The sequence below is a fragment of the Lolium rigidum genome, chromosome 5, assembly GCF_022539505.1.
Source record: "Lolium rigidum isolate FL_2022 chromosome 5, APGP_CSIRO_Lrig_0.1, whole genome shotgun sequence".
Classification (NCBI taxonomy): Eukaryota; Viridiplantae; Streptophyta; class Magnoliopsida; order Poales; family Poaceae; genus Lolium; species Lolium rigidum.
In genome coordinates, this window is record NC_061512.1 from 72,801,370 (window position 1) to 72,818,529 (window position 17,160).

Sequence of the window (17,160 nt, forward strand, 5' to 3'; positions counted from 1 at the left end):
GAGTCACAATGCAAATTTTCTGAACAAGGAAAGATTCACAGAACGAACCTTTATTTATACAAGTGAGCGAATCTAGTTATAAGCAAGGAACCAGTTTAATTATTGATCACAAAGACATACACCGATACGATACAGTGAGTTGTACTGCACTAGAACTAACAAAGAGAGGTCTAGAACTTTCAGATAACTCAACTCAACTGTGAACTGAACGCGAAAGCAGGAAACAACAACACGGCCACACATTTACACCCCGATGAGAGGACTGATACACATATGCGAAGACTTCAGAGACTGATCAGGATCCGAGGTCTATGTGCACCCCGATGGCGATGAGGAAGATGGCGGCGAAGCAGAAGAAGATGACGGCGTGGATGACGATGGACACGGCACTGGTGTGGAAGTTGCCAAACTCGATGAACCGGCACTTGCCGGGGATCTGGCAGAGGAGGCCCGGCGAAAGCAGGATGAACAGCACCAGAGGGATGAACACGCCGGCCCAGTCCTGCATTTTCTCCCCCTACCGTCTCTGCGCAGACAGAAGATGCTCACTGCCTGTCTATAGAGCTTGCTAGCAACTCTATGCAGTGTTATAGTGCCCATATATTAGCAGGGCTGAGAAGGGAGGAGGTTGCAGCTGAGCTATCATCCATATGTTTCACATACCATTCCATGGGGGAAAAAATGTGATGATCTACTTAACCACACCGGCCAGGGGTAGTGAAGTCTTTCAAGTAACAAAAATGCACTTGGTACTTGGGACATGTAATTTATCTTGAACTACTTAACATATGTATTTTGTATGACATGCCAATATATCATGTATACATGATAATTCAGTTGTTTTTAATAGGTCTAATGACAAGGGGAAGCCAGCAGGTTACTGCTTGCGTAGGAGCCAGTAAGAGGCACTTAATGGTAAGGGGAATTTGTCTCAAGAGTTGCGTATGTTTTTCTTTTGAGGGGCAAGAGTTACCTATGTGAGAGAAGTTCATGTATCATGGCTTCAGAAAGGGAGGTCAGCTAGGTTAACCATTGGTTGGTGGTCACCTAACTAATAAAGTTGGCACTTCAAAGTCTGACTGATGCACTGGATAGGAGGAGGACACCTAAATAGCCACACAAGTCTTACATGACAGTGCTAACTTTCTGACCACACGAAGAGGATTCCTGATAAACACCAAAGGAGAAGTAAGGTCCTTGAGCTCTTGTTAGAGCATCTGTAGTCGTGCCCGTAAGAATGTGAACCAAAAACGTGGACTTCAATTTCCGGTTTCGTTGATTTTAGTCGCGGCGTAGGATAGAAACTGAAAAAACGAACTAACAAAACAAAAATCAAACGTCGCGAGATATTTTTAGCGATGAACATGCGGGATGCAACGAGTTTTTTGCTCCGATCGAACTGCATTCAAACATAATTTACATATAATAAACAAAATAAGTACTAATCCTACGTTGCATGCTAATTTGACCAAAATTTGGCCCCGTGATAGTCACCGGGGCCTCTACGCGGAGTGGAGGAAGGAGCGGATACGGCGGAGGACTCCTAGGCGATGATGATGGTGGTGAGCTCGAACACCGATATGTTCGCTGTTCTTTCACGCTTTCGGCCCGAACATGTATATCCGCCGAAAAAGTTCACAGCTCCGACGAATTTACTGTTGTGTTAGAGTTGCTCTTATCAAGTCACAAGATTTACTGTTGTGTTAGAGTTGCTCTTATCAAGTCACACCGGTATGTTGCTGGAATTTGGGGGCATTTGGCCTTTGGCCCATGGCCCATTATCAAATTCTGAAACTCACATGGCCCATTCTAATAATCAGTGACAGCACTAGTGGGAGCTAAAGTTTAGTCCCACATTGCTAGTTGGGAGAGAGTTGGAGTGGTATATAAGGTGGGCTGTTCTAGTCCTAGTAAGTGAGTGAGAAGAGAGAGAGCCCTCGCGCACTCCTCCTCCTCCGCCGCCCGCCTCGCCTTGTCACGCCGCGGGTTGCGGGAATCTCGCCGAGCTTATCTTTTTGCTATTTGGGAAATTAATTGTGTAATCAATTTCGAGTCATTAACGGACGCGTTACTCAGCCGTTTTGCCTTCTGGTTTTTCTGGATCGTGGCTGTGCCGATTCGGACGTGGGCTGCGCCCCACGACCTTCCCGAACCGCACTATATAAGCGCGGACTCCAACCCTAGTCACGTACACTGTTATCACGGAATTTGACCGGATCGAGAGGTGGGCCGCGATTGAAGATGGGCTTGAAGAATATACATGGAAGAAATACATGAATCGGCCTTATATGCAAAGTTTGGGCTAGTTTGCCCGTGTATACGTAATATAGTAGGATACGTGTCGGTTAGATGGAGTTTGGGCTCGTGCCCGGTTGGGATTATTCCCACATTAGAAAGTCTACGGACTATAAATATGTATCTAGGGTTTATGAAATAAACAACAATCACGTTCACCACAAACCAATCTAGGCGCATCGCCAACTCCCTTGTCTCGAGGGTTTCTTCCGGGTAAGCATCATGCTGCCTAGATCGCATCTTGCGATCTAGGCAGACACGCTTATTCGTTGTTCATGCGTTGCTCGTACTGAAGCCTTTTTGATGGCGAGCAACGTAGTTATCATAGATGTTTTAGGGTTAGCATTGTTCATCGTATCATATGCTATCGTCGTGCGACCTTTAGACATCTAGCCGCCCTTACACCTATCTTGGGTGTAAGGGCGGCACCCCGCTTGATCATTATTTAGTAGATCCGATCCGTTATGATTGCTCCTTGTTCTTCAAGGATTAGTTTAATATCTGCATAGTTAGGCCTTACAAACGGGTTGAAGGATCCAGTGGCGCGTAGGGTGTAGTTTGCTAGTCCTAGACAGGATGTTCCGAGGATCAACTTCGTGTTGGTTTTTAGGCCTTGTCTAGGGTCGGTTTACGATCACCGTGCGTGGCCGCCGAGCTCAATCACGAGTAGGATGTTCCGATTATGCGGTGAAAACCCTAAATCGTAGTAGGTCGTTTTAGCTTTATTTTGATCAAGCGGGACCACCATCCGATCGTACACCTCGTACGCATCATGGGTGGATCGGCTCCTTGAGCCGATTCACGGGACAACTCGAGAGCCGATCGAGGCTCGTATTTAATGTTTACGTGTATGCCATGCGGGAAACTAAGCGAGGCACATCCAACACCTTCCGACCGGGTATAGGTCGGGTGGCACGCCCTTGCATCAGCATCGGACGTGCGTCGCAGAGTCTTTGCGGGCCGTCGCTCCGGAGGGACCAGGGCCGGTCGCGATCCTGGGAGCCTCCCGACTCTACGATGTTGCCCGTCGGCGCTCGCCGGTGGGTTTCCGACCGCAACGGTACCGGGACGCATACGCTACTACTGTTTCCAGTTCATTGCGCCGCCGCCTTCGTCTTCCTCATCCCGTCCGTCGGCGTGCACCGGCTGCCGGGACGATGAGGCCTCCGGAACCCTGCCTCTCGTGAACCTGTACGGGTGAGGGGCAATCAGGTTTTTGGGGAGCGCTCCGGCGCGACTACTGGCATCGCGACGTCGTCATCGGACGACGAGTTCCTCCACACCGACAACTACTTCCCGGACATCAGCGACTTCTTCGGCAACCTCAACATGGGCGACAACGATGCTGCTGCAAAGTATGTGATCTTGTCGTCTCTCTTTCAGTTTCTGTTAGAGTTTCTCCTTCTAGTTTGTGTGGTAGATGCGACCAGTTTATCTTGTTTAGATGTGATCTGTTCATCTACCTTACTAGTCCGCATGATTAGTTTATTTGTTATTTTCGTAGTCATGATTTATCATTTACTTGTACGGATTATTTCATATGGATATTTGCTTATATATTCAACAATCCAAAAACCTGATTTTAGGCAAATCAATTCAAGCGGCGTTGCTGCCGCTACTCGACCTCCCCTCTTTGATGGTATGCATTACAAGAGGTGGCGCACAAAGGCGGTTCTATGGTTTACAAACCTAGGCTGTTTTAGCGCCACAAATGCTAGACACTGAGGGGCCTCTCTGCAGAGGAGCAGGAAAAGTTTGAGAAGGTCGACGCCATGTTTAAGGCGGCCTTGTTCAGCATTCTTGGAGACAACATTGTTGACCCGTACATGGCTTTCGACCATGGTAAAGATGCGTGGGATACGCTCGAGGCCAAATTTGGGGTCTCGGACGCTGGCACTGAACTGTATGTCATGGAGCAATACTATGACTACGGGATGAGCCGATGAGCGCTCCGTGGTTGAGCGAGGCTCATGAGATTCGAGTCCCTTGCCAAAGAACTCGAGCAGTTTAAGTGTACCTTGCCGGACAAATTTGTGGCCGGTGGCATTATTGCCAAGCTTCCTCCTTCGTGGAGGAACTTTGCTACTTCTACGAAACATAAGAGACAAGAGTTTTCCGTTTCGGATCTCATTGGCTCGCTTCATGTGGAAGAGAAGGCGAGAGCAAAGGACACACGCGCTCGTAGTTTTGAGGGAGGTTCTAGTGCCAATGTGGTACAGAAAAAGAACTTCCAATCTCACAAGTCTAAGAATAAGAACAATGGAAAAGGCAAGTTTGACGTAAAGAACAAAGCCTCCAACTCAACCAACTTCAAGAGGAAGACTCCTTATAAGAAGAAAGGGAACTGCCATGTTTGTGGTGCTCCTGGACATTGGGCTCCTGATTGCCCAGAACGTCATGATCGGCGTGAGAACAGCGGCAAGTCCGCAAATGTTGTTATTGGTATTGATACTGAGATGAAGGACGCTGGGTACGGTACTTCTCCTACTGTCCTTTCGGTATGTAATTCTCCCGATTGGTGGATAGACACCGGAGCCAATACACATGTATGTTCTAATGTCTCTATGTTTTCTTCTTATCGAGGTCGCAAGGACTTCTTCCGTGCTGATGGGAAACGGCTCACGTGCTTACGTTCGTGGTGTTGGTACGGTGGATCTGAAGTTTACTTCGGGAAAAACCATCCAGCTGAAGAATGTGCAGCACGTTCCTTCCATTAATAAGAATCTCGTTAGCGGATCGCTTTTATGTCGAGATGGTTTTAAGTTGGTTTTTGAGTCCAATAAAGTTGTAATTTCCAAGTGTGGACAATTTGTTGGAAAAGGTTATGTGTGCGGAGGCTTGTTCAGCTTATCTTTGTCAGGACTTATGTACTCAAATTATTAATCATGTTTGCAATGATAGTGAGTCCGATATTTGGCATTCACGACTTTGTCATATTAATTTTGGGTGCATGACGCGGCTAGAGAATATGAATATAATTCCGAAATTTGCTATTGTCAAGAAATCCAAGTGCCAAGTATGTGTGCAAGCTAAGCAACCACGTAAGTCTCACAAGACTGACGGAGGCAAGAGACTTGGCACCACTCGGAGCTTATACATTCGGATCTTTGTGAAATGAATGGTGAATTGGCAAAAGGAGGAAAAAGATACTTCATGACTTTAATTGATGACTCTACTCGATATTGTTATGTGTACCTCCTGAAATCTAAAGATGAAGCTCTTAATCAATTCAAAATCTTTAAAGGCTGAAGCGAGAAAACCAACTTGATCGAAAGATCAAGCGGCTAAGGTCCGATCGTGGTGGAGAGTATTTTTCCAACGAGTTTGATTCTTTTTGTGCGGAACATGGTATTATCCATGAGAGGACGCCTCCCTACTCACCTCAGTCAAATGGGGTGGCCGAAAGAAAGAACCGTACTCTAACCGATTTGGTTAACGCCATGTTAGATACATCGGGTCTATCCAAGGCATGGTGGGGGAGGCGATATTGATCTGCATGTCATGTCCTAAACCGTGTCCCCACAAAGAACAAAACCATTACCCCTTTTGAGGAATGGGAAAGGAAAAGGTTGAAACTCTCTTACCTACGAACTTGGGGCTGTATGGCGAAAGTTAATGTGCCGATACCCAAGAAGCGCAAGCTTGGACCAAAAACCGTGGATTGTGTTCTTCTGAGATATGCATTTCATAGCATTGGCTACAGATTTTTGATAGTAAAATCAGAGGTATCTGACATGCATGTTGGTACAATTATGGAGTCGAATGATGCGACTTTCTTTGATGACATCTTTCCTATGAAAGAAACGTCTAGCTCATCAATTCGGGAGATGCCCGGTTCATCTACTCGGGAATTATTTCCTGAACCTACCATGGCTATAGAACACTTTGATAATCCTGTGGAGGATGATAGTGAAGCTCCCAAAAGGAGCAAGAGACAGGAGGACTGCAAAGTCCTTTGGTCACGATTTCATTGTGTACCTCGTGGATGATACTCCCACTTCTATTTCGAAGCCTATGCATCTCGGGATGCGACTACTTGGAAGGAAGGCAGTCCGTAGCGAGATGGATTCCATCTTAGCTAATGGAACTTGGGAGGTTACTGATCGTCCTTATGGGTGCAAACCTGTAGGATGCAAGTGGGTGTTCAAGAAAAAGCTTAGGCCCGATGGTACTATTGAAAAGTACAAGGCACGTCTTGTGGCCAAGGGTTATACCCAGAAGAAGGTGAAGATTTCTTTGATACATACTGCTCTGTTTCCGGATTGACCACCATTCGAGTGCTACTATCCTTGGCTGCCTCACATGGTCTTCTCGTTCATCAAATGGATGTTAAGACTGCTTTCCTAAATGGAGAGCTTGAAGAGGAAATTTATATGGAGCAGCTTTGATGGATTTGTAGTAGATGGTCAAGAAAGAAAGGTGTGTAAATTACTTGAAATCTTTATATGGGCTTAAGCAAGCGCCTAAGCGAGTGGCATGAGAAGTTTGAAAGAACTTTAACCGCCGAAGGCTTTGTTGTAAACGAAGCTGACAAGTGTGTATACTATCGCCATGGTGGGGGCGAGGGAGTTATTCTTTGTCTCTATGTCGATGACATATTGATATTCGGGACCAACCTTACTGTGATTAAGGAGGTCAAGGAGTTCCTATCTCGTTGTTTTGAGATGAAGGACTTGGGAGTAGCTGATGTGATCTTAAACATCAAGTTGCTGAAGGATGACGATGGTGGGATTACATTGCTTCAGTCCCACTATGTGGAAAAGATCCTAAGTCGCTTCGGGTATAGCGACTGTAAATCTTCTCCAACGCCTTATGATCCTAGTGTGATAATTCGTAAGAATAAAAGAATTGCTAGAGATCAATTGCGATACTCGCAGATCATTGGCTCGCTTATGTATTTAGCCAGCGCCACGAGGCCTGACATCTCATTTGCGGTAAGTAAACTCAGTCGTTTTGTGTCTAGACCTGGAGATGTTCATTGGCATGCTCTTGAGAGAGTTTTGCGCTATTTGAAAGGCACTGCGAGTTATGGCATTCACTATACTGGGTATCCAAGGGTACTTGAGGGTTATAGTGATGCAAATTGGATATCTGACGCTGATGAGACTAAGGCCACAAGTGGTTATTTGTTTACACTTGGAGGTGGCGCTGTTTCTGGAAGTATTGCAAGCGAGACCATCATTACGAGGTCAACTATGGAAGCAGAACTCACGAGCATTAGACACAGCCACTCGTTGAAGCGGAGTGGCTTCGTGAGCTCTTGATGGACTTACCCGTGGTTGAGAAACCAATACCCGCTATTCCTATGAACTGTGATAATCAAACTCGTGATCGTCAAAGTAAACGGTTCTAAGGATAATATGAAGTCATCAAGGCATGTGAAGAGGAGACTGAAAATTGTCGGGAAAATGAGAAACTCCGGAGTTATAGCGTTGGATTATATCCATACGTCTAGAAACCTGGCGAGACCCCTTCACTAAGGGACTATCACGAAATGTGATAGAAAATGCATCGAGGAGATGGGTATGAGACCCACAGTATGAGCTGCCCACGGTGGTAACCCACTCTATGTGATCGAAGATCCCGTGAATTAGAGCTGGGAGACAAGCTGTTGGTCAGCTGAGAGGAGAGTATATATCCCTATAGCAATTTTACCACTCCGTAAGATGCAATACTCTCCTAATCTGCATGGCAGGTTGATAATTATCTTAATGTGTTCTAAGCGGCTTATTTTAGCAAAGATGTTGTCCTGCAGAACATCTTTTGAAGAACACACCTATATGAGTCTGATTGTTAAACGTCGCAATCTATGAGAGTTGGGTGCTCTCTAGTAAACTCATGAAAGGCCCCGGAGTATGACGTATAAGCTCCAAACCGCGAGGAAGCCTCGCGGCAGCCTAGTATCGGTCTAGGCTTTGTATGAAGCTAGTTCGCAGAAAACTTGTAGTTCAAGGCATAGTCCACTATCCAAGTTGCAATCTAGTTTAATATGAAGCTTTAAGTGGAAGTTCAACTTAACAGTCTCCACGACATACCGGTATATAAAACAATGTTCTGGAAACTTATTGATGAGATGTGCCAATGAGAGTTTGTGGGGGATTGCTGGAATTTGGGAGCATTTGGCCTTTGCCCATGGCCCATTATCAAATTCTGAAACTCACATGGCTCATTCTAATAATCAGTGACAGCACTAGTGGGAGCTAAAGTTTAGTCCCACATTGCTAATTGGGAGAGAGTTGGAGTGGTATATAAGGTGGGCTATTCTAGTCCTAGTAAGTGAGTGAGAAGAGAGAGAGCCCTCGCGCACTCCTCCTCCTCCTCCGCCGCCCGCCTCGCCTCGCCTCGTCACGTCACGACGCGCCGCGGGTTGCGGGAATCTCGCCGAGCCGAGCTTATCTTTTTGCTGTTTGGGAAATTAATTGTGTAATCAATTTCGAGTCATTAACGGACGCGTTACTCATCCGTTTTGCCTTCCGGTTTTTCTAGATCGTGGTTGTGCCGACTTGGACGTGGGCTGCGCCCCACGACCTTCCCGAGCCGCACTATATAAGCGCGGACTCCAACCCTAGTCTGTACCAGACGCATACGCTACTACCTGTTTCCAGTTCATTGCGCCGCCGCCTTCATCTTCCTCATCCCGTCTGTCGGCGTGCACCGACTGCCGGGACAGTAGGCTTCCGGAACCCTTCCTCTCGTGAACCTGTACGGGTGAGGGGCAATCAGGTTTTTGGTGAGCGCTCCGGCGCGACTACTGGCATCACGACGTCGTCATCGGACGACGAGTTCCTCCACACCAACAACTACTTCCCGGACCTCAGCGACTTCTTCGGCAACCTCAACATGGGCGACAACGATGCTGCTGCAAAGTATGTGATCTTGTCGTCTCTCTTTCAGTTTCTGTTAGAGTTTCTCCTTCTAGTTTGTGTGGTAGATGCGACCAGTTTATCTTGTTTAGATGTGATCTGTTCATCTACCTTACTAGTCTGCATGATTAGTTTATTTGTTATTTTCGTAGTCATAATTTATTATTTACTTGTACGGATTATTTCATATGGATATTTGCTTATATATTCAACATATGTTACTGAGGATCCGAGTGTTGCCTTCTCCTACTATTACATACCCTTTCTTGCCAAAGAGCTAAAAAGGTTGTTTAAAAAGGCTGCCAAGTGGATGACCGCGTGTGCGTGTATGCCTGTGGGTGAGAATGTATGTACATATCGATCGGGGAGTAAGTGAAATGTCTGCATCAGCTGCCAAAGCAAAAACAAGAATGGACTGCTGCTGCTGTGATGAATGGAGGACCATATATATGCGCGCGTGCATGATGAAGCTTTTGGTTGCTTGCTTTGTTTCTGAACATAATGATTTTTCTTTTAGAGCAATCGGCTTTATTTCTGCCGTGGTTGTTCGTTTGTGCAAGCTTGTATAATTTGCCAGGATTGCTTTATGCGAATCCTCTGTAATTTACATTCATTTGTGAACTGATCGACTACCTATTTATTTAGGGGAGGTGTATGCAAAATAATGGAGAGGGAGGGATGTAAACCCTTATTTGGATTCAGGCACCGATCATTTTTTTTCGAGAATACACCGTAAAAGGTGTACTTATCATACAGAAGAGAAGGCAAGAAAACCCGAACCACGAGCCGATCATGATGACTTGTTATATGTATCGACTGTAGAAATACAGTCGCTGGTACAAGATTCTAATCCGTGACAGCATCTGAGAACCCATTCAGGGCCGTGCGCGCATGTATAATTGCTATCACTAGTTTTATAAAAAACATTAGCTAACGAAAAGAAAGGAGAGATGCATGCAAGCAACATCGCGAATTGGAAAGAAAAGAAGACATGTATTATGGCTTGGTGGTCTGAACTCTGAAGGAGGCAAGGAGCCGAGCTGCTTCAGTCTCTCAGAGGCGCTCGAGCTCCGGGTTGTACACGTCGCTGGGCTGCGGAACCTGCTTGTGCGGCAGCGGCTTCACATCCTTCTCCTCTGCCGTCTTCTTCTTCTCGTCATCCATGAGCTTTCCCGTGGCGCCGCCGTCGTTCCCTCCTCCCCCTCGTTGATCCTCCGCCGTGTCTACACGCGCAAGCTCGCGCGGCGCACCGCCACCGGCAACGGCGCCGTCGACCTCGCTTGCCTTCCCCTGCTGCTCCATGACTTCTATTCTTGTTTGGCTATCCCCTCGATGGCGTCTCGATCGCTTCCTGTACCGGTGCCGGTGCCGGTGCGTGCTTCCCTCTTCATGTTTTGTATGCGCCTTGTCTGCCTGTGCTACGTGTGCAAGCACGCACGCCGTACGACCGCCTGTGCACCACGTCGCAAGCCACGTGTTACGGCGACCGTGCGTTCCATCTCTCCTGTCCCTCCACGCATGATGAGTGAATAAATTAACAATGCTAACCTGGTGGTTTAACGAAAAGTGACTTTGGCACATGAGCTTTTTCGGTTTTAAAAATATATATTTCTAAGATTTTAAAAATTAAGCTTAATTCTGCGCATGCATAGAAATCTTCTAAATGTATTGTAAAAATTTTGGAAGAAAATATGTTGTATTATGAACTATATAAAAAATACAAATTTCTGACAAAAATTATCTCTATACAGCCATAAATTTGTTTTTTTTTTCTGTAACTAAAGATACAACATAATTTTTACCGAAACTTCGCACGAGTATTCATGACATATGTATTTGTATTCATGAAATAATTTTTATGATTTTTTGTAACATATAAATACAATTTTCAAATATTTTAAAACCGAGAGCACTGGTGCTCATGTGCACCAAATCTTCGTCCGGTGGGTTATCTCAGAAAAATACCTGGTGGTTTGCATTGCTTTTACATGTAACTGGCTATGGTATAATCTGCACCAAAACTAGTTTTAAATCTCTGGTTAACAACCCCCCTCTACAAATTCATCTTTATGGTAAATGCAGTATGTGAATGCATAGTTCTTATTGCGATGTATTCCGGAGTTAGCTAGACTATAATGTAATGTGATTTCCTTTTCACAGCAACTTCTACCAATACACCGCATTCAGCAACCAGAAACTAGCTAGGGGTATACGTAAACATGTTTGTACTCTTACAATTGTCAGACAGACATCTAGACATTCTACAGCAGTAGAGGTAGTTTCTCAAAGTTCTTTAGAGCAGCAGCTCCCGGCAGCCGAACGCACCCCTCCAAGACATGGAATGGGTGTAGTCCGGCTCGTACATATCAGAATCGATGGCTCATAAACAAGTTTCCAGGTTTCCACCGAGAGGTTGGTTTCCAGGAGATACTTTCCCTCCGGTATGTAAACAAGTGGCCGCCTTCAAGACGTTTCCTTCATCCCCCCGAAATTTCTGATACTCCCGGCCCTCATTTCCCCCCTTCCCCTCTCTCACCTGGCCGGACCAAGGCTCTCTCCGGCGGCGGTGCCTGTCTCTGTAGGATGTATAGGAGTAGTGTTGGGCTTTATGTCCGCGTCTGGAGTAGGACTCAGATCTACTTTGGCCGGATCTGGGGCTTCCTGTGGTGGTTCTTCTCCGGCGAGCTTCGATGGAAGAAGACGTCGGTCGCCGCTGCAGATATCTCCGTCAATAAGGCCATTCGTCGCCGTCTAGTATGCTCTGTTGATGCCTTGCCGTATCTCCTCCTTCTGACCTGTCGTGGAGGCGAGGAGAAGGGGAGCGATGGCAGGGTCTCGGTAGATCTGCAGGGCGGTGGGGGTCCTCGGCTGGTCTGTCGCCTCGGCACGGCACAGATCAGTCACCGGCTGAGCTCCTCGGCGAGCTTCCATGGTGGAAGAAGCTACAGGTCGCTCCGACGGTGAGCCCCTATCCCAATAAGCGTGCCCGTCTTCTTCCTGGTGGCCTTGCTTCTCCTCTCCTCTTGGTCGGCCTTGGTGGCGAGGGAGGTGGTGTGGGTGCTTGCAAAGTTGCCAGCTGCAGGAGATGGTGGTCTGGTGGACATCCTCTTCCTCGAGCGGATCACATGGTGACCGTTGTCGTCGCCATGATCTTTGGCCAACAAGGTGGCCCGAAATCAACCTCCAAGATGGAGGCCCCCTGGATCAGTCGTTGGAGTTCGACGCTTCCAAGAGGCCAAGTGGTTCGTCCCCGGCCTCATGGAAGTTGCCAGCGTGTGGATCTTGGCGGCGGTCGAGAGCTTTCGAGCAAACCGCTCTCGGAGCTCGGCGGCAACGCCTTGAGCTCGCCGGCGTCTGGCGGCAGAGACACCCGTGTCCTCGATTGCTTTTTATTTTATTCTGATGGGGTGTTGTATGTAAGAAAGAAGGCCTTTTCTTCAAATATTTGGTTTCCTAGGGCAATAGATGAAAAAGGGCCTTCTTGCAAAATGTACCTGCCGCGTGCTTCGTAATGCAAGTTCCACCGGGGTCGCTGACCCCATCTGTGTTCAAAAAAAAAAGACGTTTCCTTCATATTCTGAACCTGGCAGCATTTTGCTGGAAATTTACTAGTAGCTCATATTCAGAAGGGATACTAGGGTAATGACTAGTTTGATGAACCTAAATCTAAAACCCAACAGGATAAAATTTTCCCTGGCAAACAATGTGCCACAAAACACATTTCGCAATCTTCCCCAGAAAAAAATAAACTTCAAAGTAAATCATACCCACTAAGTCAGAAGATATAGCATAGCTGTAGTCTGACAGAACTGAATCTGGTGCTTCGTTTGGTGGACCTGTTGAATAAACATTCCAAAGTGTTGTGTTGCAGGAAACTATGAATCGCCTTGGCACAAGAAAACAACATCAACATCTGCAGTACGGCACCGCTACAGAAGCTACAGACAGAGAAATATCAAGAGATCAAAACCAGAACTCCGGAAGAATGGAGAAAGGTTTAGCCAGAAATTCCATCAGTCACTTCTTCTGCTTCTTCCCTTGCTTCAGCTTCACAACTTCGTCCATGTACAATACGCCCTTCCCCTTGTACACCTCCGGAGGTTTGCAGCTCCGGACAGCGCCTGCAAAGTGGTGCACCCTGTCCTTGTCTATGCCAGTGCAGCACACGATGTTGGGTTTGAAGCAGAAGACGCGGACAGAGGGTGGGGCAGTGAACTGCACCTCATGGCTGTAGCCCAGTTTCAGGAACAGCTCGCGGCCTTGGCACTCTGTTCTTGCCTTGAAGCCAACTCCGACAAGCTTTAGAAACCGGAAAAACTTTGACTCCATCTGCAGGCTGGGACAAAGGTTCGCCCAGCAGTAAAATATTTGGTGCCTAGTTACCTTCACAATAGAAAAATGAGAGTCGAGATTTGCTATCAGAACATACAATGCACAAATACTGCCATTAGTGAGGTGAAAGCAGAAGACATATATCGTATTTATAACATCATGCATATAAGACAAGATCACTCTTGGATGAATTGTTTTCTAGGAAACTACAAAATGAGAAAAGTGAATCAAAAAGAACCATCCCATTCACACAAACAGTACACAAGTTCTTTAACTACTCAATGAATAATGAGGACAGTAATTTCGAAGCAATAAAATTGCTTATCCCATATTGGAAACAACGAAAAATGTGACCTTTGAGACAAGAAGCAACCTACAATAGCTCTGGAAAACATTAGAGATCAGAATGATTTGCTATTAGATAATAGGGATGGGGTGTGGCTAAGTTTGTTATGTCGCCTGTGTTAGCCAACTACTGAATTGCATGTGTGGCTAACCACTAATCAGTGTTTCTGGCAAATAACAATATTATGGCTGAAAAGACATTGCTAAGTATCGTAGATACAGATGTTCTGCAGGAGGTGCAAGAGGTGGAGGGTGCTAACGTGAATGCAGCCTGAGGCAAGGGTAATCGAGATCAAACCAAAGTCTTTTCCCCAAACCACCAAAGGTGCAGAACAAAGAACGGCAAGCAGAATTGTAGAGGCATACTTGCCAGATCACAAATAGCAAAGAATTCCAAGTTACATAGCCAGGTACTCCCTCTGTCCCATTATATAAGATGCTACTTGTTGTAATAACATCTTATACTACGGGGCAGAGGGGGTAGATAATAGCTCAGAAAGTATCCTCATTTCTAACCCGAATGAACAACCGAATGAACTGCTAAGCACCTATCAGTCCTTTTAATGGTACAACAGGATCATGCTGAAACACTATTTGGACAGCTATAATGTGGTCATGGTTATATGCCACTTCTCCCCACAGATGTACTCCATTTTTTACCTACAAAAGAACATCATTTGGATAGTTTATACATACAGCTTCACAAATATAATTAGTGTCAAGAACTCAAGACCAAAGCAAATCATATCAAAGGTCCACTGGAGCATTCATGAAAGCAAGAAAACACCAGCCTGAAGCAGAGACTGTAGGATCATCCACATCATTTGTGCTTGCATCAAATCACAGACATTTATGCTACTCCCTCCGTCCCATGGAACATGTCGGAGGTTTGTCCAAATTTCGATGTATCTAGAAGCTATTTAGTGTCTAGATACATTCAAATTTATTCAAATCTCAGAAAAATTCCATAGAGACGGAGGGAGTACTTTCGATGTTTCTCTTTACCCCAAACAACCACCGAAATCCTTAAATCTCATGATTTACTGTTTCAACAAGTTTGGTCACTTGGTCCACTATGAAAATGGACAGAGCATATACCTAATCTAACAGCAAGCCTATAATCGATTATAAAATATCGCAGCAATAGAAAAAAGTCATACTAAGTAGGCATGTACAAAGTGTGAATGTCCTCAGCTACAGACTACAGTCTGCTCAAATGCAAGTTCATATAAATCCTACTGATCAGGGGCGGACCTAACTTGGGGTATGGGGGTTCGATCATTTTTGGGGGGAAAATAAACTAATCTCACTTCATAACGCAGGAATCAAAACCAAGCACGATAGGGTTCGCCACCAGCAACAAAAAATTAGAAATCAATCCAACTCCGCCCAGATCTCCATTTCACGATAGTCCAGTGCAGCGGAGGACTGCGAGAGAGGAGTACCTTGACAGTAGAGTGCTGCGTTGGAAGAAGGATCGGAGCCTGTTCGGCGCACGGGCGCAGAGATTCCTATGAGTCGGCGTCGGAGTCTGGGATCAACGGTGGTGCCGCCGCCGTCGCTGGGAACAGTAATGTTTCCGGGCGGAGCGATAGAAGAAGAGGCACCGGGCGCTGTGGGCCAGATTTTTAGATGGGCTAAACCTCTATAGGATTTATGGGCTGAAACTACACGTATTGGATTTGATCATGCAGGCACCATCTACAGAGCTGGGCATGCAAGGCCCATCCAAATTTTGCATATGGGACTTCAAATTCGAACGTGTACGTATACTATGCACCCGTGGATTGAGGAAATCTACCAGAGTCCAATGTCAACTCATGGTTTTGTTGAGAGCTTTCTTCAAGACCTGAAAACGTTGGAGAAGAAGATGCCAACGAAGAGTGCAAGCCATCCTACAGTCCAGGCGCCCAAGTGGATCCCTCCGCCGGCGTCATGTTATAAGATCAATGTGGATGGAGCGGTGGCTAAAACCAGAAACCGTGGTGCAGTTGGAGCTATCTGTCGTTCGTCTGATGACCAATACTTGGGAGCATCGGCGGTGGTTTTTGACGGGGTCACCCACCCAGGCAGCCTCGAGGCCCTGGCTTGTAGAGAAGCCTTGGCACTCGCTGCGGACTTGCATGTTGGAGAGGTGGTTGTGGCCTCCGACTGCTTGGGAGTGGTACAGGGCCTGATGGGGAGAAATATGGGTATTTTCAGTAATATTCTGATGGAGATCAAGACATTGGCGATCTCGCGGGGCGGTGTCTCCTTCCGGCACGAAAACCGCAGTTCCAATATGGAAGCTGATCGGCTGGCACGCTACTCTACTTCGCTAAGTGTAGGTCATCATAGCTGGCTACTTCACCCGCCTGACGGCCTTTTGCTCCATGTAAACTTGTTTCTCTTTGATGAATAAATAAAGGAGTGGAACGTTCTCAAAAAAAAAATGCACCCGTGGATTAGGAGTGGGACTTGCTAAAAATTAAGCTTGGAATGGGGGGGGCACATGACTACTTGATCAAAATAAGACTACGCGTCAGACGCTCAGCTCGGATCTCAGAGTGTGTTACTACCTATGGACGCCCACTTATGCAGGTTTTTGATATACCGCATAGAAAAAATGGTGCAAGGCGGCCCTGAAAGATCGAGATGTCGCCTAGAGGGGGGGTGAATAGGCAATTACAAACTATTGCGGATTTGTCTTGTAGGAATGCGGAATTAAACTAGCGTTTAGTTTACAAGCACAAACCCTAAATATGCTAAGCTCAACTAAGTGTAACAATGGCAACTAGAGCTAAGCAAGATAGGCACAAGATATATGTAGCACAAGTGATAGCAAGATATATGTACTTCAAGCACGATGGCTATCACAAGGAAAGAGAGCTCGGGTATAGAAATAACCGAGGCACGCGAAGACGATGATGTATTCCCGTGTTCCCTTCCTTTGCAAGAAGGTACGTCACGTTTGGAGGAGTGGAGGTCCACGAAGGATTCCCCGCGCCACGAAGGCTCACCCTATTCTCCGAACCACACCCACGAAGGATAATGGCCCTTTCCTTATGGTTAGCTTTTCCTCCGCTCCGAGATGGCAAGCTCCACAACCACTTCACAAGCTCCACGAAGGAGAAGCCCGGGCCTCTTCACAATCTTCTTGAAGAGATCACCGGAGCACCAATCACCAAGCCAACTAGGAGGTCTCCCTCCAAGAGTAACAAGCTCACGGTCTCTCACTCGAACTAATCATGGTGGAGAGCTCAACACTATGCAATGATGCAAAGCAAGAACACTAGAGGTGTTCAAGTCCTTCACTCTCAAATCCCACCCAAACAACAAATGCTAG

General features: G+C 46.4%; 3 protein-coding genes across 3 annotated transcripts; all 3 read right to left on the bottom strand.

Annotated features, from left to right (window-relative positions):
• Positions 1-73: 73 nt before the first annotated feature.
• Positions 74-559, bottom strand: LOC124655433. The gene has a single exon (XM_047194329.1). The coding sequence runs from the start codon at positions 506-508 to the stop codon at positions 296-298; it is 213 nt and encodes a 70-aa protein (XP_047050285.1). The 5' UTR covers positions 509-559; the 3' UTR covers positions 74-295.
• A 9,502-nt stretch (positions 560-10,061) lies between these two features.
• On the bottom strand, positions 10,062-10,460 carry LOC124652224. Its single transcript, XM_047191249.1, has one exon. The coding sequence runs from the start codon at positions 10,458-10,460 to the stop codon at positions 10,212-10,214; it is 249 nt and encodes an 82-aa protein (XP_047047205.1). The 3' UTR covers positions 10,062-10,211.
• Positions 10,461-12,955: 2,495 nt separating this feature from the next.
• LOC124658298 (60S ribosomal protein L6, mitochondrial-like) lies at positions 12,956-15,390 on the bottom strand. The gene is made up of 2 exons (XM_047196665.1): positions 15,281-15,390; positions 12,956-13,541 (listed from the first exon to the last, which is right to left on the bottom strand). Exon 2 carries the CDS (start codon positions 13,485-13,487, stop codon positions 13,176-13,178), a length of 312 nt encoding a protein of 103 aa, XP_047052621.1. The 5' UTR covers positions 13,488-13,541; positions 15,281-15,390; the 3' UTR covers positions 12,956-13,175.
• Between the last annotated feature and the right edge of the window lie 1,770 nt (positions 15,391-17,160).